The 23,060-nt window shown below is 36.1% G+C and overlaps 2 protein-coding genes across 8 annotated transcripts in view; one reads left to right on the top strand and one right to left on the bottom strand.

Moving 5' to 3' along the window:
- The window catches only part of alien (COP9 signalosome complex subunit 2 alien), a 66,407-nt gene that overhangs the window by 36,383 nt on the left and 6,964 nt on the right, over positions 1 to 23,060 (bottom strand). Inside the window, exon 2 of the mRNA XM_071694851.1 lies at positions 18,171 to 18,330. The gene's annotated coding sequence lies outside the window, so the exon portion shown is untranslated. The remainder of the gene's footprint in view (positions 1 to 18,170; positions 18,331 to 23,060) is intronic.
- Positions 202 to 14,786, top strand: Cox10 (Cytochrome c oxidase assembly factor 10). Of its 7 annotated transcripts, none has more exons than XM_071694845.1 (11): positions 221 to 265; positions 2,309 to 2,377; positions 4,713 to 5,003; positions 6,031 to 6,346; positions 8,497 to 8,715; positions 9,476 to 9,641; positions 10,435 to 10,620; positions 11,191 to 11,376; positions 12,232 to 12,411; positions 13,195 to 13,329; positions 14,423 to 14,786. In XM_071694845.1, the coding sequence occupies exons 4-11, from the start codon at positions 6,056 to 6,058 to the stop codon at positions 14,629 to 14,631; spliced, it is 1,572 nt and encodes a 523-aa protein (XP_071550946.1). In that variant the 5' UTR covers positions 221 to 265; positions 2,309 to 2,377; positions 4,713 to 5,003; positions 6,031 to 6,055; the 3' UTR covers positions 14,632 to 14,786. The 7 variants fall into 7 exon arrangements, with proteins under 7 accessions (XP_071550944.1, XP_071550950.1, XP_071550946.1 ...); XM_071694847.1 differs by having other exon boundaries at positions 240 to 256; XM_071694843.1 differs by lacking the exon at positions 4,713 to 5,003 and having other exon boundaries at positions 202 to 265.

The following is a 23,060-nucleotide window of genomic DNA, read 5'->3' as shown; positions in this document are numbered from 1 at the left end:
AAAATCGCAATCATATATGTAGTAAATAAAAATCTTTAAAAGACACTAGTCAAATACACTTCTTTCATATTTATATCAATAATCCTTATCTAACTTTATAAAGCATATTAAGAAAAACTCATTTTCATTACGAGTTTTTATTATAAGCTATTTATTTATTTATTCAAGGATGATTTGTCAATATTATATTTTCTCGCTGAATATGTAAACATCAGTACGTAAGTAACGTAACCAGTGGGTCGAGGAAGTTCAGAAGGTAACGCTGGTATGTTGAAGCTGTATCCTATATACCGTGGTCATAGCTCGTAATACCAATATAATTATCGTATAATTTGAAGTATCACAGGAAATCTAGCATTAATATAAGATCTTTCGTCGCAAGTGTGAAAATTGAGGAAATGAGTTCGTTGCACCCCCAAAAAAGTTTGGTTGGTTAGTCAAGGTCCAGACTAGGAAGTGGGATAGGATTGTAGTCTAAGGACGTCTTTTATTATAGTGACTTCTGTTGACAGGATTTATATAAGATTGTTTAATTCTTCGTGTATCATCCGTATTGGCATTATAATCAATAATGCTGGTTGTAAATTTGGAGTATTTGTTTTTTTACGCAGGTTAGGACAAACAAAGCAAGACAAAGGACCTAACTTGATCTAAATAAAGCTAACCCAGCTGAGCAGAGTAAGCTAAACTAGGTTAAAGTTTAATGTAGCTCCACAACGCTATTAGTTTTAGATATTCATTGATTTTGGTCTGCAGTACTAGTGCAATGTGTAGATTATGTAATAAAAATTACTAAACATGATGAAGTATAATAATTCATTGAATTGTATTAGAGGGGGATTACACACAGTGGACAATCCTCCCACAAACTGAATATAAACATAACTATGATTTTCAAAAAATTTGAAAATAGGATTATATGTCAAATGCTTAGCACAGGTAGGTGTTTCCATACATTTCGGGAATTTCTTGTAAAGTTTCACCTTGGGTCAAGTAACCCCAAATTTCCCCTACTTTCAGTGGCCTCCTCACTAACTTCTAAGTTATCACTGAATGAAATCATGCAAATCACACAGTCACATTTTATATTTCTTTGTAGCTCATTATCATTACAGAATTCATCAACATTACGATGGTGTGTTTGTGGTGCCCCTAAACTGGCACTTTACTCCCCATCAAGTGGGTGGTGGCCACGTCAAAAGTCTCCACTTATCCCTGTCCTTACATGCTTTACTTGCATGTGTCATTCTACGCATTCTTCCCCTCCATTGTTTTTCCTCTTATTCGCTAAATTTAGATATGCCCTCCAAACTTTGTGCTTGAAAATAAAGGTTTCTTTTAAATAGAAGTGGAGCTTAAGGCCATCATACAATTAACAAATTGATGTTGACAAAAATTATTGTAACTGATATTGCTCACTTTGGAGTATATCACAACTGCACTCAGTATTTTCTACTTTTTTTCTTGTGGTCCTGTTGCATGAAATTACTTATAAGGCATTGGATGATGATGACAAAAGTTGTGTGGTTAGATTATGTAAGATAATGAAACTTTTATAAAGTCAACAAGGTGAATAAGAACTTCACTAACTTTCCCTAGTGGTGTTATTTTGTTTTACACTAACTTTCCCTAGTGGTGTTATTTTGTTTTATTTAGAAATATTTGCTTGGCCTTGTACATTAAATGTGGACATATTTTTTGTTTTTAGTAGAAAGTCCATTATCAGATGTTATAAGATTATATCTTAGTGTCACTGCCGTCAGTGCTTCTAATAGTTGTTTATAAGTTAATAGTAGGGCAGCATTGAATTTCACCACACCATTGTTCGATATCATTTTCACGAGAATGTTCGGAAATAAGATTGCAACATTAGAGTATGTTATTACTTAAATTAAGTAATTGCTTGAACTATAGTTTGAAGGAATTCCTTTATTCAATGACAGAATGAAAATCACATTAAATAATTTATTTGACGATAAAAAGATTGTACATATAAATGACCTTGTCTAGAATTTATGTTTAAGGAAAACTGTGTTAATCTTCCAAACTTCTCAGTACCTTAAACATGTCATATTGTGTTTCTTTTTTCTTATAAACATACAGTAGATTTATAGATCTTTAATGACTTACATTTCCTATAATTTCATATAATGCTTTTTTTATTTACAAAACCTTATGAGACCTTTTTTTTTTTTTTTTTTCGGTCTCCCGCGTTTGCATTTGTATTTGGATAAAAACAGTCATTTTGTTTACAAATCTATCCTTACATTTTCACAACTAAGATATTTTCTTTTTACTTCTACCACAGAAGGTGAATGTATACGTCCTTATGAAATCATCTGCTGCAGTGGACGTAAAGCAGCCAAAATTTAACACGGTATATACTTTTTTTTTTTAAGTAATTATAGATTAACTGAGGGATTTTTTATGGGCTTGATTAATCCTTTTAATGTTAGTTAATAATTTTAACGTACTTTTATTATCTGTCATTTTGAATTCCATTTTCTCACACTCAGTTTGAGTATTTGTCATTTAAAATACTGAATCCAAGAATTTGAATTTCTTGAAAGGCATCCCTAGTAGCAACTCATTTACCAGAACATAATATGTAAACAAGGGAACCAAGTACTTTAATGGTATGCAGAAATTAAAGTTAATGTAACTTGTTTCTGTTTAAAAATGAATAAGAAAAATTATCAAATGTTGTTTAGTTATGAGGAAAGAAAATTATAATGAATGAGACCATTAACCCCATAAACCACAGTATGAAATCGTACTGGGAAATATTATCATTACTGTACTCCATTCCCACATTAAAGGGGTGGGTCAGGTACATACAGCCTCAAACAATCACTAGCAAACATCCTTACACCATACCATGCTCAGTATGTTCACCACCTGATGTCTAACTACAGTGCATATGACATAAATGATCACCGTAAGGCAATTACATATGTGACATAAATTTTTCTTGCCCACATTTGAAGGAACCAGTCCTCCCCGTACAGTATTCATAAATTTTTCTGGATGCCACCACTTGTAAAAATTCACCCACAGTAAAACATTTTTAGCCCATAGTTTCCCCATTTTTATTCTAAGGTACTCCCAGTTATAGATTTTTTTTAGTTTAAAGTAGGATGCTTCCTTTTTGTTTTTTTTTCATGTTGCATGCAAGTGCTGTTATCAAGTGTTGAGTGCATCTGCCACATAGCTGTATTTCCGCCTTTTTCAAATGTTATAGCTACAGGACATGTCAAGATGCTAGCACAGATGTAAAGAAAAGCTGTAAAGCAGATACTCTAGGTATTGCATTGGTAGAGGTAAGGTGCATTAGAGTGAAAAATGTAAGCTATTTGGAAAGCCTTAGCTTGCTATGTCAGTCCTATCGGAATATACATGATGTGAAGACATGATGAAAGCCACTGCTCATACTTCTACACCTATAAATGCTATAAAACTGACTTGCCGTTGAACTAATTGAAAACTTAAAAAGACTATTAAGTCTGATTTTAATCTGTCCTGTAATAATTTCTCATATCATCAAATTTATATCACAGGTGTGTCAACAGAAGGTTTCGTTCATACTTAATTTTGATTTTATCATGCCGTGGGGAAAGGGGAAATGACATGTAGGGATGAAGATTTCAGGAAGTTGGTCAGTGAGAAAAAGAGAGCTTCAGAAGGAAACATGAATTTGTTATAAAACAATGATGAGTGGATGGTAAAGAGTTTAGAATATGAAATCTTCAATATGAGAGAGTGAGAAAGAGATTAAAATGATTATGAATCAAAGAAGGCAGATCAGGGTCTCAGAAAAAAAAAATATGAAATCTAAGGGAGAATGATAAGCTGCCTTATATTGGAGAGAAGCAAATAGCTGCAGAAGGCAGGTCTGTGTAATTATATGTTTGTGTAATTAGGGGAAAGAATTCTACATTCATGGGGTGCCATCTCTTGAACTATCTTTGTCTATGACGAGATTTTGCCATTTGTAGGGCTATCATGTAGTGCTCACCACAAGACAATTTTAGAATTATGAACCAAGGGCCATAAGATTTACACGTTGTCAAGGGTTACATGTAAGATGGAGAGAGTGTGTTTTTGTAGACAATGCCAGCCACCCATGAGTGCATGAGGCAAAAAGAAATGACAGCATTCCGGGTCAGGGAGGGAAACTCATTAATCACTGTAGTGCTGGCTCACCATGCCTCCGTCACTAACCCTTTTGACACCCATGTAGTAGTATCTCCCTGGTTAGTGGTTGCTTACCACCTAGTATCTGTGAAAAACAAAGGAGTGTACTAGACAAATCTAGTAAACATTGGGGAGTGTACTTAAAAGAATCTGTAAGGGATAATTATATAGACATGAGTATTGATAAAGTAGGATTAGAGTTCATGGGAATGTACATAATGAGGACAGGAAAGCATCATAAAAGAGAGAGTTAAAAGATCTGTATGGAAATAGGAATGATAGGGATATAGAGGAAGCAGAGGGAAATGGAAAGTGGAGGTGTAACTGATGTTGAATGAACACGGAAAGTGTGAATGCCTAAATTTCATTGATTCTGTATTTCTCACTGTCTTTACTGATAAAGTTGAAAACTACTTGTATTGTAAAATTTTGATAAATTAGACTAATTGTAATATCTCACTTAAAGCTCGGTAACTTGTTTCTCTGCAAGAGTTTTAATGCAGCACCAGATTTTCCAGGGTGTGAAGTATCACGAGCAGATATCTTAAAAGGGAAAACACTCTTTGCTGAAATAAAAGGATCATGAATACAAGTCTGCATAGAGCTCTGATGCATCTGCAGTACAAGTCTGTATAGAGCTCTGATGCATCAGCACTTATTGGATATATACAGTGTTTGAAACTCAAGCACCTCTGGTCATCTCTTGTCATGTGCAACAATTCCTTGAATACGCTACAACATGCGACTACAAGTAACATCTGGGATCTGAATTGTTGGAACCTGCTTTGAGCAATACAACTGCATGGGAGGTAGTTCTCATGTTCACATTGATGCCAATTACCATTTGGCAATGAAGAGTTCAGTCTAATTTGCTATGTGGAAGTCCAAGCCATCTGAAAGGTCTAAGTTTCTAGACTTTCTAAGTTGTTGGATGCTGAACTATTGCAGTTTTATTTTATTGTCTGTTTATACATTACAGTAAGAAGGTCTCCAGTTCTAGCATCATAGGAGCAACCTTCAGGTTATGGCTTTTTTGAATTGTGTGTGTAGTAAACATAATCAGTATATACTCTCTAAAACATTAAAAAACTTATTTCTTCCATGTCTCTGGTTCTAGACTAAATGAATTTTTATAATTTCATTGATTGAAGTTGAAGAGTTGGAAATGGACAGTTGTTGGATGCCATTATAAGGGTATAACAATGGCAAAACTTACTGAAATTATTGGGAAAAGCATGGATCATTAACTACCTGAATTCAAATTCTGGAAATTCATGTACCTCTTTGACAGCAATCTTAAATGCCTGGGCATTTGAATATTGGATGTTTTAGACTGGAGATCTTCTACCGTTATTTTTTCATGCTGATAATTACATGTTGCTTATCTGCTTGCAATGAAACAATGCTTAAAGCTCAGTAAGATATATCTCAGATTTTCATGGAATGAAGTGTCCACCTTTTACTTTAATAGACTGTTCAGTACACTATGCTAAATATATGTAAAGCTGTAAGGTATCTTTGAATGATAAAAAGATAGGTTAGCACATACATAAAATCTTAAATTAGTACCCTAAATTTTGATTAATGAAGTATCTCCATTTTTCTGTGGATGAACTGATAATAAAATACTCAGTGGCTCATTCAAAAGTGCTTTACAGAAGAACATCAGTAAGAAGTCCCTTCATGAAAAAAATTCTGCCTTACAAATTAACACAAGAGAGGTAATATGTTTGTTTAGAAATTCTATATTAAACTAATGAATTTAATTGCACTCAGATTTTATGAAATTTGTTGTTAAAACAGATTTTAAAGATAATTTTTCTTATTTTCTTACAGATCACACTGAAAATGGTATTGGACTATGTGTAGCATGGTTTGGGCACGAGGGGTGAATACCCTGGTGCTAGCTAATCAGATCAGCAACATTTGTTTTGCCAGAGGAGCTGTACATGTTATGTCTAGGCCATGTATGCAGAAACTGACGTTTTCACATCTTAAATGTTTAAACAGAAGATGGAAATCTGGTGTCTTCCTCAAAGCAGGTAGTTCAGAGGATGGAGGAGATGGTTGTAAAAATAACAAATTACTTGGAGTGATCAAGGAGGTCCCCCCAACAAGAGGCAGAGGTACTGGATATGAAAAAAATTTTAAGGTCAGTGATTTCAGTTGTATTGAATGCTTTGATGGAGATAAACAATTCATATACCTCACTTCATCTGGTTTTAGTTAGATTAGTTATACAGATTGGGAGAGCAAATACATAGGTATTGCACAGACATGAAAGTAATTATTTCTTTTGCATGATTCCTCATTTATTTAGTACAAATAAATATAAGAGTGAGTGCTCAAATTACAGAGGTATAAGTTTGTTGAGTATTCCTGGTAAATTATATGGGAGGGTATTGATTGAGAGGGTGAAGGCATGTACAGAGCATCAGATTGGAGAAGAGCAGTGCGGTTTCAGAAGTGGTAGAGGATGTGTGGATCAGGTGTTTGCTTTGAAGAATGTATGTGAGAAATACTTAGAAAAGCAAATGGATTTGTATGTAGCATTTATGGATCTGGAGAAGGCATATGATAGAGTTGATAGAGATGCTCTGTGGAAGGTATTAAGAATATATGGTGTGGGAGGCAAGTTGTTAGAAGCAGTGAAAAGTTTTTATCGAGGATGTAAGGCATGTGTACATGTAGGAAGAGAGGAAAGTGATTGGTTCTCAGTGAATGTAGGTTTGCGGCAGGGGTGTGTGATGTCTCCATGGTTGTTTAATTTGTTTATGGATGGGGTTGTTAGGGAGGTAAATGCAAGAGTCCTGGAAAGAGGGGCAAGTATGAAGTCTGTTGGGGATGAGAGAGCTTGGGAAGTGAGTCAGTTGTTGTTCGCTGATGATACAGCGCTGGTGGCTGATTCATGTGAGAAACTGCAGAAGCTGGTGACTGAGTTTGGTAAAGTGTGTGGAAGAAGAAAGTTAAGAGTAAATGTGAATAAGAGCAAGGTTATTAGGTACAGTAGGGTTGAGGGTCAAGTCAATTGGGAGGTGAGTTTGAATGGAGAAAAACTGGAGGAAGTGAAGTGTTTTAGGTATCTGGGAGTGGATCTGGCAGCGGATGGAACCATGGAAGCGGAAGTGGATCATAGGGTGGGGGAGGGGGCGAAAATTTTGGGAGCCTTGAAAAATGTGTGGAAGTCGAGAACATTATCTCGGAAAGCAAAAATGGGTATGTTTGAAGGAATAGTGGTTCCAACAATGTTGTATGGTTGCGAGGCGTGGGCTATGGATAGAGTTGTGCGCAGGAGGATGGATGTGCTGGAAATGAGATGTTTGAGGACAATGTGTGGTGTGAGGTGGTTTGATCGAGTAAGTAACGTAAGGGTAAGAGAGATGTGTGGAAATAAAAAGAGCGTGGTTGAGAGAGCAGAAGAGGGTGTTTTGAAATGGTTTGGGCACATGGAGAGAATGAGTGAGGAAAGATTGACCAAGAGGATATATGTGTCGGAGGTGGAGGGAACGAGGAGAAGAGGGAGACCAAATTGGAGGTGGAAAGATGGAGTGAAAAAGATTTTGTGTGATCGGGGCCTGAACATGCAGGAGGGTGAAAGGAGGGCAAGGAATAGAGTGAATTGGAGCGATGTGGTATACAGGGGTTGACGTGCTGTCAGTGGATTGAATCAAGGCATGTGAAGCGTCTGGGGTAAACCATGGAAAGCTGTGTAGGTATGTATATTTGCGTGTGTGGACGTGTGTATGTACATGTGTATGGGGGGGGGGGGGTTGGGCCATTTCTTTCGTCTGTTTCCTTGCGTTCCAATATTTTCCTTCAGTTAACATGAAAAAATAATTTAATTCGTATGAGTGTACATACCTCTGTCAGATGAATTATATCATGTTACATACACGACTGTTTATGATAACTATGGGCCTCATATAGTAAGAGGGGTTACATTCATAGATATGGAATTTATGGAAGTTCAAAGGAGGTATGGAATTGCAATTATAGTCATACAGTAAAAGAGTCTGTGAGACTTGCTATGGATATGTTTATAAATTGTATGTTGGAACATCACAAAGCAGTATAATTGTGCATGGGTTAGATGATGCAGTTAGACAGTAAAGTTGAGGTTGAAGAACAGTGAGAAAATGTGTGCAAGATGGAATTTAAAGTAAAGTTGAGTGACAGATATCTGGAGAAGATTTTTTTGAGTTACCATCCTGTAAGAGTGGGAAATTTAAACCTTTAGATTGAAAATAATTTACTGAAAATTTATTTGTGCACATAAATATAACATTTTTTTTTCATTCTCAGATACTTGTCATTGGAAAGTCATCTAAGATTAAATCCCTGATATGTAGGGAAGCACCACTACTCCATCATGCCCAGGCAGGTACACTTGTTGATGTGAGGAATGATGCTTCCCATAAGGGTTCCCGTTCCACTGAACACAGACCTCTTGAGATTCATCTTCGAATGGATCAGTTATTGAAAGATTCCCAAGCATCAGTTGAAAATGCAATAAATTTACAGGTAATTCTTCATGTATAATAATTTACTTTTTTGTAGAAAGATGACTTTATTACTGAAGATAAATTTGATGAGCAGTGCTAATAGTACTATGTTAAGCATTCTAGGGTAATTGGGCTCATCTGCCATTTACCAGGTTGCCGGGTCAGGGCTGGGGACTTCAGATTTTTTAGAAATCAAAAGGGGCTTATGAACTCTGGCATAAGTGGCATCATTTAACCACATCATGTAATGATAACTGTAGTTATATTAATGATACACAGCAAAAATAAGCAGGGGGGGGGGGGTTTAGATGGAGAGGAAGCAAAAAATGGAGTAGCTTTGGAAAAGTGCACATGGAAACATGGGAAAGTGACTGAGAGGGTGAAGGGTTTTAGCATTGAGCTATGAAAGAAGAATGTATCAAAGAGACTTTCATGAGCTATCCTATTGAATATATAAGATGACATACAAATAAACAGGCAGAAAAAAAAGATTGGAAGCACTGGTTGGTGACATGGTTAGATATGAAGGAGAGATATTAGTAGTACAATTGTAGAGCTAAATAGAAATTATTTTAAAAACTCTCAGTTCTGCATTTTACTCCAGACATCATCTTAAAATTACAATGTCAGTGTGCGGGAAGAAAAAGAGTCAGTCTTGGAGAAAGTGTGAAAATACGGAATACAGAACTGCTTCATATCAGCTATTTAATTTTACCACAAATTATTTGGTTATATTTTTTGGCTTCTGAATTGAGATCATATGCAATTATTTTATGCAGGAAGGAGAAGATTTTGAGTACATAGAAGAAACAAAGGACTGCAAACAAGAAAAAATTGAATTAATGGGAGCACTTCCTCCAGGAGCTTTGGATTGGAAACCACAACGAATGGACTTTAAAAAATTAGGCTTCTGTTATTCCGATCTGTCCAAGAGTAAATTGACTGGTAAGTGTTCTTGAAAATCATAAGAATATATTATATATTTTTTGACAAAAGGAGTAACCATTCATGTAGGTTAATGTAAGTGATTGTTGATTATAGGAAAATTTCTAGTTCACTAGAATTTTAGATATCAAAGTTGGTCTGCTTGTTCCAGTGAACAAAAATGCTGGTGTAAGTTAAAGCACCTTTCATAGTACACCAGCAGTTAGACCTTATCAACACTTTTTGATATCTCAACCCTCATAGCCTTATTCAGTATAAACATCATGCATATGTAAAGCATTAACCTCTCTCCAGCTAATGTGTAGCGTATCAAATTTAAAATATACCATCTCTTTTCTTTGTATAATCTGGCTTTTATTTTCATTTTCTCTTCGTACACATACTATCAAGACCATGTTGCCTTAAGTTTATTATATATACATTCTTTGATAATATCCATGTCCTTAGACTCAGAATTTCATTCATAGTTATGTAAAATATCCTCAACCAATCCCAGCTTCAACCTTAAGATGGTCACTTGTCGCCTCCTGTGATTCTCATTGTGATCTCTAATTGCTTTGTGCACACCATCCATAAATCTTGAACTGAAGATGCATAATTTTTTTGTATGACTTCTCTGATGATTTGGCTTGTATTCCCATAGAAGTCAATTTAGGATGTAAGGATGTAAAATTTTAGTTGATGTACTAAGGATAACACATAAGTTAGCACTGAATGAAAGAAAATGGATATTTGAAATCTATGAATAGGATAAACATGTTTAACTGATTGATTGTTTCTTTGTTTTCGGTAGGTTTAGTGGTAATAACTGCCGTAGCTGGGTATGCCATGGCCCCAGGCCCTCTTGATCCTATTACATTGATTCTCTGTTCTTTGGGTACTGGATTTACATCTAGTGCTGCCAATACAATTAATCAGTTCTTCGAAGTTCCATATGATTCTCAAATGGACCGCACTAAAAATAGAGTTTTAGTTAGAGGTAAGTAGTATTTATGAACGGTTTTTGACAAATGTACTTTGTTTTGAATTATCTCATTTTCATAAATATTTTCTGTGTATAACATTTAAGTTAAGCCCTTTATTTGAGATAACTCTACACTCTGTGCATTTGGCATTCAGTCGTTCTTATTCTCTTCCTTTCATACTCAAATCCACCTCTGTTGTCTTCCAATAAGCACCAACTTTCAACTTTTTCTTTATATATTAGGGTTCAGATTTGTTTCTCACTGACACTATAGTGCCCAGTATTACCACTGATCTCCAGGCACGTAAGTGCTATTTGTCCATCCATGTTGTATTAGTAATTCATATGTTCAAGTCTCCTTGGCAGGTTTTTGTGCATCAGTCAGCATTCACCTTCTCAACCCTCTAATAACTTCATTACTGTATATACAACATTGTGATATAAGTTTTCCAGTAGTTGCTGAAGTTGGAGGTAATCAGTATGAGAAGCACTGTTTACATTGACTTTGAGTTATTGTGTAACTGCATATATGTAGATTTCAAATGCCTTTTTCTATTCCTGAAGTCTAGTTTCTTTTTATTGTAGGTCTGGTGAGCCCTTTGCATGCTATTTGTTTTGCTGTTGCATGTAGCACAGCAGGCATTTGTTTGTTATACTTTGGAGCAAATGGAATTGCTGCCAGCCTTGGTGCTCTGAACCTATTCCTCTACACTTCTGTTTACACACCGATGAAGAGATTCAGCATTGTCAACACCTGGGTGGGTTCAGTAGGTAAGTACTGATTTTTTAATTTACACTCCTCAAAATTTTTTGATCAGATAAGATAAAAAATACTCATGGCTAGTCACAGCCAAGTAAAGACTCCAAATTAGCAAAGACCTTCTTACACCTGAAAAGTTGATACCTGGTGAATGGTAGAGATCATTAAATAAGGAAGTTTGATTGTATATCATTAGATTGACTTGGATGTCTTGACTTAAGTGAAACTTGAATGTAAAGATCAAGGAGTTTGACATCATGAATCCAGACAGAAACCTAGATATTAAAATCCCTGGAAGTGAAGAAAAGTCTGGTAAATTCTACCTTTGTTGATGTGGGTTAGCCTCCAGCTTTCAGTGTCCAACATTCATCACTGCTACATCATCATATAAATTCATAACCACTGTATCTCTTTAAAATCAAAGGACCAAGATAGTTGACACTGATGAGAGGTATTTTTAGCTGCTGAAGCTGATAATTTTTTTTATTATAATTTTATTGCCTATCACAACAGCATACAGAATCCAGACTTTATTACATACTTAGTTCCTTCCCTTAGGCCATGATATCCTCTCATACTCTACCTGAGGTCCTTTACTAAGGGTTGGACTTTTGTATAAACCACATGAAGTGGCAGAAATACTCCCACATAGATAGGAGGGGTTTGTAGCTGCTTCATATTTGTTATAACATCCTATCATAAACATATAGTCAGAGGAGTGTATCTCACAGGAGCAGTTCAAGAAATTACACCTTTTGCTTTTATGTAGGTGTTAAGTTGCTGGTACATAAATGCAGTTGATGGCAATATTAAAATTGCTGTGGAAATCATTTCAACTTTAATGTTTAATCCTGTTATCTTTGTAGTTGGTGCTATTCCACCTCTGATTGGATGGGCTAGCTGTACTGGAGGGATAGAAGCTGGTGCTTGGATCATGGCAGGCATACTGTATGCATGGCAGTTTCCACACTTTAATGCTCTCTCCTGGAACTTACGGCCTGATTATTCACGTGCTGGTTATCGAATGATGGCTGTAACTAATCCAGGTATGGAAAATAGTGAATGACTTTTGTAAAGAATGCTTTTAATTTTTTCATACGATTCCATGAAGTGACTCATGTGTATTCTTAAGCTAAATATATCTGTTTTGGTAAACGTCGACAGCATAGCTATTTAGTCTTTTAGAACAGGTTTCAGTATGTGGTCTTTGTCTATGAGCTGTGATGACATAAAAAAAGATAAAAACAAAAGCTTATAGTTAACGTAAAAACTGGACGTTTAAGCTTGAATTCATTGGGATCAAACGACGTTAGCAAAATAATTCAAAACTAGGATATAATTATTGAGTAATTTGATGTACTGGATGCATAACTATATCAAAAGGTAATGCAGCAAAAGAATGAATTAAGAATGTCACAAATTTATTTAATACTGAATAAAGAAGGGAAAGTGTAGCCATGTGTTCAGAAGAAAGATAAGCTCAAAAGCTCAAGGAGTTACATACCATTAATTATATTCCTTTGGCCCATTTTTCTCGATCATCTAATTTTCTTAAAAAAAGATTTGAAAAAGAAGAGTACTATCCCATTAGTTTTTGTTTTTGATATTAAAAAAATAGAATAAAAAAAGGTAAATATATTCTTCCTAATAGTCCCAATGAAACAAAGGTAAAGTTATGAACCATATCTAACCCTTTTCAAGATGAAGATGTCTGTATAGCTTTAGCCATCAAGATATTTTGTTTTTAGAAGGATGATAATGTGACACTATCAGTTGCTACTTAAATATACATTAAAATTATCATTGCTGATAATATTACTCTCTTGCAGGCTTATGCAGAAGAGTTGCTCTTCGGTATAGTGTAGCTATGATTGGAATTTGTACCCTTGCACCAATGTTGGATCTTACAACATGGACATTTGCAGCTGACTCACTTCCACTAAATGGCTATCTCACCTACCTTGGTAAATCTAATTCATAGCTCAAAGTTTACTTTGCTCAGTAAATTAACTGCATTTTAAGTTATAAACCATTTGGTAGAGAATTCTAGTTAATACACAACCAAAGACGGTGGTATTATAGAATCAATACTTAGTTTAAAAATCTTTCCATAGCTCCTTCAATTTTCTCTGTACTGTTGATCATAGTTTTTGAGGCTCCTACACTGTACAAAATGTGTATGACTACCATTTTATGCAATACAAAGAGGAATCTTTCACTCGTGGGGCTCAAACTTTTAACTCTTCACAGTAGACAAGGGGAAAAAGCCCCCTTCCCTCTGTGAAGATGGGAGACAAAAAAGTATTTAAAAAAATCTTATTTTTACCACAATTTATATACTGTAGTTATGCTTTTGACCTTCTCTGGGATCATATACTTGAAGGCAGTTTCTAAGCTAACTAGTGAGTAATTCATGTGAGTAATCTTCCTGATGTGATGTTTTGATGAGAGGCTGATTACGAATGTCAGTTTCGAGGTTCCCTGTTACATGTTGATTCCTTTCACTTTGTTCTATATCTTCTTATGCTTAGTTGGGTTGAACTTCATTGGCCATTTATGTGACCATATACAGGGTCTGTTTTGGTGTTTTTTTTAGGTTTTAACAATCCTTTAGACCCCTCATTTTCTCTCAACTTTTAGTATTAACCAGAAACATATTCTCCTATGATTTCGGTCTTTCTGGTATGTCATTTACATGGGCACATTTAGCTTTTGTTTCTCTTTCAGAATTATAAATAGTTTTTACATTGTAGCATTTCTACTGGTTTGACTCTTAGTTCATCTCTACTTTGGGCACCTTCAGAGACAAATTCTTTAAAATGTTGCTTTCTATATTTTTAAAAAGGCTGTAGAGTAGAACTTTGTAATCATCATTTTATACGTAAGCTTGATTTGATCCCAGCACCTGGTTCCCTTCCAGAGATTTCTCTGTTGAATGTCATAAAATACTATCTTGTGATTTAATAATACAGTCTCAATAATGTCAGTTAAACCCTGAGGTATTTAGCTCATGAGTATTGCCAGTAAGATGTAATATATATCATCTTTATCTTACAGCTTGGAGATTCTATCAAGATGAAGATAGCAAGAGCTCCAGGAAGTTGTTTATGTTCACACTTTTTCATCTTCCTGCACTTATGATGTTAATGATAATCAGTAAAAAAAGTTATAGTAAGGAGAGAAAGCTGGAAACAGAGGAAATAAGTAGTTCCACTTGTGATAAATCTGAAGCAAAAGCACAAGTTTCAGTTGGAATTCATAGCTGATTAGTATATATCTATAGACGTGGAAAGTTGTAATTGAGGGATAAAAGTACTTTCAACTTGATTTTACTGATATTTTTCCGAAGAAATTCTGCCTTTCTGTGTGTATATATATGCTGTATGTAAAACTTTTAATTCAGTAAATATTTCCAAATGTATGATTTTGTTTTCTCTTTGTGCCATGCCACATCCCATAGTAAATTTTACTTTTGTTTAAGGAATATCTCAGTTTTGAACTTTAAAGATTTAATAAGTCAAAAATATTTAGATTATAGAGGTACATGTCTGATGAGTATACTTCATAAGGGAGAGTGACTGAGCAAGTAGTTTCATGGACAGAGCAGCTTAGTGAGGAAAAACAATGTGGTTTCAGGATAGGCAGATGTGTACACCAGCTTTGAAGAAAATAGAAAAATATTTGGAAAAACTGAGTGGTATGTCATTTATGGATTTGGAGCAAACATGATATGGTAGACAGAGAAGCCTTACAGAAGTTGTTACAGATATGTGGGGTAAATGAAGTCATGAAATTAATTTTTACCAGAAATGTAAGGCATGTGTGTGATCAGGAGGAAACGGTGAGTGGTTCCTGGTGAAGGTTGTTCTGTATCAGTGATGCATGATGTTACCATGGCCATTTAATCCTTTAAGGACACCAACCATACATATACAGTTTATTATGGTATGACTCTAGATGTATGGGTAGTCTTTTTCAACGTTATTTAAATTTGAAGGCGCACTTTATTGTTATGTATATATTTCTTGAATCATAAGCAACCATAATCTGCTACAGGCAAAAATACTGGAGAATCAATTACCCCACAATTGGATAATATGTCAAATCATATGGGGACTTAACATGGAAGGGTTGCCTTTTTGCAATGTCATTTGAAAAGGGTGGTGCACTTTAACATGTTCTCTGATGATTCCTTATTTCACAAGCAACTATTATTAGCACCCAGGTATAATCCTGGTATCTAAGCTACTCACATATGTGATGGGAAAAGGTACAGCCCTGGTATGTATGCTCAGTATACCCTATATGAGTGACACATTAAGAGTAAGAAAGCTTGGTGTTCCATATGAAGTAACTGACAGTGGTTAGAATAAGATAAAAATCTCATGTTATTTTGCTATTGTATTATCAATTTCTTTTTTTTTCATACTTAGTTGCCATTTCCCACAATGGTGAGGTAGCATAAGGAAGCAACAAAGAAAGGCCACATCTTTTCATATTCATTCTCTTTCTGTCTTGTGTAATGCAACAAAATCGCAGCTCCCTATCCACAACCAAAATCCACACACCTTTCCATGGTTTTCCCTGGACGTTTTACATGCCCTGGTCCAGTCCACTGACAGTAAGTCGACCCCAGTATACCACATCGTTCCAATTCACTCTATCCAGTGCAAGCCTTTCACCCTCTTGCATGTTAAGGCCCTGATCACTTAAAATCTTTTTCACTCCATCCTTCCATCCCCAGTTTGGTCTCCCTGTTCTCCTTGTTCCATTCACATTTCAAGTATATCCTCTCTTGTCAACCTCTCCTCACTCATTCTCTCCATATGTCCTTACCATTTCAGCACACCCTCCTCATCTCTCTCAACCACTCTTTTTATTACCACACATCTCTCATACCCTTTCATTACTTACTCGATCAAACAACCTCATACCACATTTTGTCCTCAAACTTTTAATTTCCAACACATCCACCCTCCTCTGCACAGCCTTATCTACCTAAAGACCATGCCTTGCACTCATATAATATTGTTATTCTGTCTTTCCACATATTCTTCAGTGCTTCTAGAACCTTTTCCCCCTTCCCACCCAATGAATCACTTTCACTTTCATAGTACCATTTGTTGCCATGTCCACTCCCAGGTATCTAAAACACCTCAACTTCCTCTAATTTACCTTCCTTAAACTCATACCCTAATTAACCTGTCCTTCAACCCTGCTAAACCTAATAACCTTGCTTTTATTTACATTTACTCTTAACTTTCTCCTTTCAAACACTTTTCCAAACTCAGTCACTAATTTCTGCAGTTTCTTAAATGAATCCACCACCAGTGCTATACCGTTAGCAAACAACAATTAACTCAATTCACTGGCCCTTTCATCCCTCAAGACTCGCACTTACCTCCCTCATCACCCCATCCATAAGCAAACTGAAAAAGTATAGTAACATCATACAACTCTGCTGCAGACCAACCTTCCCTTAGAACCATTCACTCTCCTCTCTTCCTACTCATACACATCCCTTGCACCCTTGATAAAAACTTCAATGCTTCTAGCAGCTTACCTCCCACATCATATATTCTTAAGACCTTCCAAAAGGCATCTTTAACAACCCTACCATATGTTTCCTCCAGATCCAAAAATAATGGGAAAAAACAAGAGAACAAATAAGAACATCAGTGAAGGGAGCAAAAGGGGAAGTAGTAATAGGTAGTGATGAAGGGATGAGGAAATACAATGAGTATCTTGAAGGACTGTTGAGTGTGTTTGATGAAACATTGGCAGACGTTGGGTGTTTGGGTTGGGATGGTATGCCAGGTGAGAGAGTAATGGCAAGGGCTGGAGTGGATGGTATTGAAGATGAATTTATTAAGCATGGATGTGGTAAGGATTTTTCAATGTATGTATGATCACAGTGAGGTGCCTGAGGATTGTTGGGATGCATGTATAATGCCACTCTATAAAGGGAAGGGGGATAAAGGTGAGTGTTCAAACTAGAGAGGCATAAGTTTGTCTATACCTCATAAGTTGGATGGGAGGGTATTGATTGAAAGGGTGAAGGCATGTACAGAGCATCCGATTAGAGAAGTGTGGTTTCAGAAGTGGTAGAGGATGTGTGGATCTGGTGTTTGCTTTAAGTAATTTGTGTGAAAAAGACTTAGAAAAACAGATAAAAGCATTACACCTGAAAAATCTTACAATGCACTTAAATATTTCATTATTAATTAAGAAGATAAATTGAATATGTATTTTCTTCAAATCTGTCACTACTGTGAAAACTTAGTGTTGTTCTATGAATTTCTACTATAATTCTTGAACATCACTCTGTGAATTGTTGTTCTATGGATGTGGCCTATATTTCATTTGTCTCCCAGAGTCCCAAGCAAGACTACTGAACAAAAGTTGCCTTGGATTGCTTCCACAGGTGAGCTGAACGAGGAAGTCTTGTGAACATTACATTTTGCAAACATTAAAGACATTATCTTAATTGAGAGTAACATTGCAAAACCTCATACAAATATACCTCTGAAAGTGAAGTCACCTTTGGAAAGGCTTTATCATCATGAGCAGATGTAAGGGTAAAGTCTCGTCAAAGAGCTTCTTGCTCTTTGCTTCTACCTTCTTTTATGTGCTACTGAGAACAGTGCAGATTTGGAGTTGCAGAAGCCCCTAGAGAAACAGTGCTAAGTACAACCAGGACCCCTTTAAATAGAGGTCCTTGGGTAATCACAAACTGATATAAATAAACAATCTTCCTATCACAACTAGTGAGAGAATCCATGAAAATGTAGACAAAACTACCTACCAGAATGGTCGCCTCCTAAACAACTCGCAATGAATGAGGCTCTAATCACAAGCTGAGATGACTTGAATCCAACAGGCATCAGTTAACTCCTGCCTTCACAGTGTAACATACTCATTTTCAGGTAACAAATCCAGTGGTTCTTCAGTTACAGCAGGCCATCCTGCAATGCACCAGATTCATCAGTGAAAATTAGACTATTAAAGTAAGTGTTGTGAATACTACTGATGGACTGATTGTGGAGAAATCATTTCACAAGCCTTTTAACTTAGAGGACATTTGGATTTTCTGCAGGTATCTTTTGTAAGACTGAAAAGTACTGGATGCAATAGTTGAACTACATTTAGGATAAAATGTGAAGAGTCAAACCTATGCTTCCCTTGTGTTCTGTAGTGAGCTGTGTTCTTTAATAAGTCTGCTTACAATATGACACAAATCTTCAAATTAAATGTTCCTACCTAATCTATACAAATCGTCTTCCCCAAATACTAAAGCTATATTTTCATTTTAAGTGTCTCATGAATTACATATACCTTTAGTACATTAACAAGTTTCTAGTTTATCCTAAGGAGAAAAATATAAATGTGAAAAGATGGCAAAAAAAGGATCAGATTCCATAACCACTCTTTATTGAAATGTCAAATGCAAGAACACATTCAATAGCCCGTCTTTATCAAATCATACCAATGAATGAAATCCATCCAATTTATTTCAAGACCTTCACACTGATGTGCCAGCCGACGCAAATCTATAATCAGCAACAAATAATATAGCACAAACATTTGCCCTTAATTGTGGACGGACATATACAAGATACATTAACTAATGCAATACTTAACCTAACAGCTGAAAACTTATCACTCAAAAGTGCCTGAGCTAAAACAAATTCTAATTTCACATTGATGATGAAAGAAAATTGGAGCTTTCTTTAAAGCCACAGGTAGTATACTCATACAAGTAGTCTGGGATTCTGATTTTCAAACAATTATCATTAAAGTTTATTATAAAGAAAATTCACTGAACACAATACAGTATCTATGGTTTAAATATATAACCATCACCTTCATGACTGGTGCCATTATTTCTCGTACACTTTAGTGAGACACTTGTTCTCAATAAAACTATAAATGGTGAAATAATTCTGGACTGCAAATAATAGTTTGCCAAATGTCCAAAATAAAACAGTTGCTGACTGATGTACCATATAGAATATCAGAAACTACCAAAAGGATATTCAGTTTTGTTGGTAAAACGTCAGTTAATACTCTATGACTAGAATACTTGAACTTTGTAAATATGTATCAAAATATGATTTCCTATAAAAAAATAAAGAACTTTAAAAGGAATTAAAGTGAATATCATTTTATGGTAAAATTGCATGAGTCAAATCACACCAACATCCCTTTCCTGGGTAAACTCCTGTTTACATGGTGATATTGAGATTTAATTCACTAAAATGGAACATGCTATAAGAATAATCTTTAATTCACATAAAATTCAATCAAATCAGAAAATATCTTACTCTGATGATGCAACTGTAACTCCATCCAGCAGGTCTACACATACTAATAACTGTAATGTTTATGGAATATTAACCCCTCATAACAAGTAATGTTTATGGAATATTAACCCCTCGTAACAACAGTCAGTGGTATATCAGCAAAGACTGTTTGCTAATGACACAGGGCTGGAGGCAGATTCAAGTCAGAAAATGCTGAGTCTGGAAGAGTATGTGAAAGGAGAATGCTGAGAGTAGATATGAATAAGAGCAAGGTTAGTAGGTTCAGTGGTTAAAAGAGAAAGGTTATTTGGAGTGTGTGTCTAAAGAGAGAAAATATGGAGGAAGTAGAGTTTTAGGTACCTGGAACCATGGGAAATGAAGTGAGCCATACGGTAGGTGAGGAGGCAAAGATCTGGGGACACCAAGGGATGTTTAAAAAGAGGTAACTATCCTCATTTGGCTCTTTCCTCTGATCCATCTTTTAAAACTGGAATTCATGAAGGGGAACATTTGCAGTTTCTTGATCCTGCCTCTCTTAGTCACTTCTACAACATGCAAAGAATATGTGGGATGTATTCTTTATACCCTGTATACCCACTGGCTGCCTAGCAACCACAAACATTCAACACTAACACAATGAAACAGAGATCATCCTAAAACAATATCAACTCAATACACTCTGCACTAAATTCTATGGAACTGCACTACATCCCCTCCCAACCGAACCACTCCATAACTAAACATCAAATCCATCTTGAAATAAAAAGCTCATCCCTGCCACATACTTCAGCAACCTCTACCCACAAAGTCTCCCACCCCTAGCAAATATAACACTAACAAAAAAACACAAACACTGAAAAAACCCAACAAGTACATAGCAACTATCTCAACTAAGTCTTACACTCTGTACCACCAGACATCCATACATCACAAGCCACACTCCCCAGCTAAACATGAGTCACATCTTCCCATCTATTCTCTGGACATCACCCATTCCAACACCACTACAAATACTGTTTCATTCTCACAATGAAGACCCCAAACACTTAATGACTATATCGCCCTAAACTGTCCCCTCATAGACACACTCACAATATGACCTAATGTACCAACAAAGACATTTCCTGATTGGCATGGGATCCTCATAAGGGTAGAAGGCACTCCTGGGACATGAGGTATATAGTTTAAGCATAAACACATGATGTGAATACTTTCAACTGTATTGCTATTAAATAATTTTCCCCCTAATGGTAGGGTTACTCAGGACTCTGCTCTGTTTACAAAATTCTTCTACACATCAAAGATCTTCAATTAACCTTTCATAACTCAAATTCCAATGCAGATGACACGTTCTCCAAACGTCTTCCCACTTTCTTATGCCTACCAAGCTGCTGTAAACCTCCCTGTGTAATGGCTTACTGCTACTTCCACTTCTAATTCTGATCTTGCAACCATTAACTGCAGTCTAATTTTTTTATGCTTCACTGCCATTTCCCACGTTAGTGAGGTGGTGCCAGGAACAAACAGCATATCAACCCCAGTATAACACATTATTCCAATTCACTCTATCCTGTGAATGCCTTCCACATTCCTGCATGTTCAGGCTCCAATTGCTCAAAATATTTTTTCACTCCATCCTTCCTCCTAAAATTTGGTCTCCCCATTCTCCCTGTTCCCTCCATTTCTGAAATATATATCCTCTTTGTCAACCTTTACTCACTCATTCTCCCCATACATCCTAAGCATTTCACCACAGCCTCTTCAGTTCTCTTCACCACACTCTATTTATCATTACCACTCCCCATACATGCTAAGGATTTCACCACACCCTCTTCACTTCTCTCCACCATACTCTATATATCATTACCACACATCTCTCTTACCCTTTTATTGCTTCTGTGATCAAACCACCTTACACCACAGACTGTCCTCAAACATTTCATTTTCAACATATCCACCCTCTGCTGCACATCCTTAACTAATGCCCATGCCTCACACCCTTATAATATTTTTGGGACTACTATTCCTTTAAACACCAATTTTTGCCTTTGCAGAAAAAATTCTTTCAACACATTCTTCAGCACTAATCAACCTGTGCCTCAACCCTGCTTAATCCAATAACTTTGCTTTTATTCACATTCATTCTCAACTTTCTCCTTTCAAACGCTCTTCCAAACTCAGTCACTACTTTCTGCAGTTTCTCACTCAATTCTGCAACAAGTGCTATATCATCAGCAAACAACAAATGATTCACTCTCCAGACCCTTTCAAACCCCACAGACTGCATACTTGCACCTCTCTCCAAGATTCAAATTCATCTCCCTCACCACTCCAACAATAAACACACTGAACAAACATGGTGACATCACACATCCCTGTTGCAGACCAACCTTCACTTGAAACTATGCACTTTCCTCTCTTCCTACTCATACACATGCCTTACATCCTTGATAACAACTTCTCACTGCTTCTGGCAGCTTTCCTTCCAGATAGTATATTCTTAAGACCTTCCACAAGGCATCTCTATCAATATTTATATTATCTAATTCAATGGCTCCAAGATCCACACTTTGACAGCCTCACAAAAACAAGATGATTCACCTCCCTCAACACTTTGATAAAACCCCTTAAGCAACTTACTCTCATTTTCCAAGGACATCTCTCGGAGATTATGGGGAAAACACATCTCTGACATGAGAAGCATCATGAATATTTGGCTTTGTCCATTGTATTCATCCATACTTTCCTCTTTTCCAACTTCTTACCTAATACAAAAGCCACACATATCCAGAGAAGGTAGACTACAAGGTCAAAAACTATTTGCATTACCAATGTTCACTCCCCACTAGGCCCCCAACCCACATTAATATCCATACATCAATCTCTTTAACAATACTTTTATGTCTAATGTTCACAGGCAATTTCATCCATCATCCCACCACAGTATGAGGCCACCCTGTCACCCCCCCACCACTAATGATCTGTAAGGCAATCATTTATCAAAACAATCTCCCTTACCTCATCACGTATCCCTCGCATTTCCTGCAGGTGGAATTCCCTCATTTCATCTACCTTATAGTATGTATTCAACAACAGATTAAGTCTTGAATATATAGGCAACTTTTGTTTCTCAATTAACTCTAACTTCTATGATAGTCTTTGTCTGCATACAGATCATGGACACTGATACTTTCACTAGGATAGAGGAGCTCTGTGTTTCTCCCATAGTTTCTGACCAGAAAAAAGTAAGTTGCTGTCTTATAGGGGTAAAGTAATACAGACACTTTATATTCAGACAGGGCAAAGAGTAAGATCCTGTCTTATCATTAACTACAATGACCAATATCATATATGTGAACCCATCTCCTGTACAGAATAAATACCTTTAGGGA

The sequence above is a fragment of the Panulirus ornatus genome, chromosome 57, assembly GCF_036320965.1.
Source record: "Panulirus ornatus isolate Po-2019 chromosome 57, ASM3632096v1, whole genome shotgun sequence".
Classification (NCBI taxonomy): domain Eukaryota; kingdom Metazoa; phylum Arthropoda; class Malacostraca; order Decapoda; family Palinuridae; genus Panulirus; species Panulirus ornatus.
This window is presented reverse-complemented; position numbering and strand designations above follow the sequence as displayed.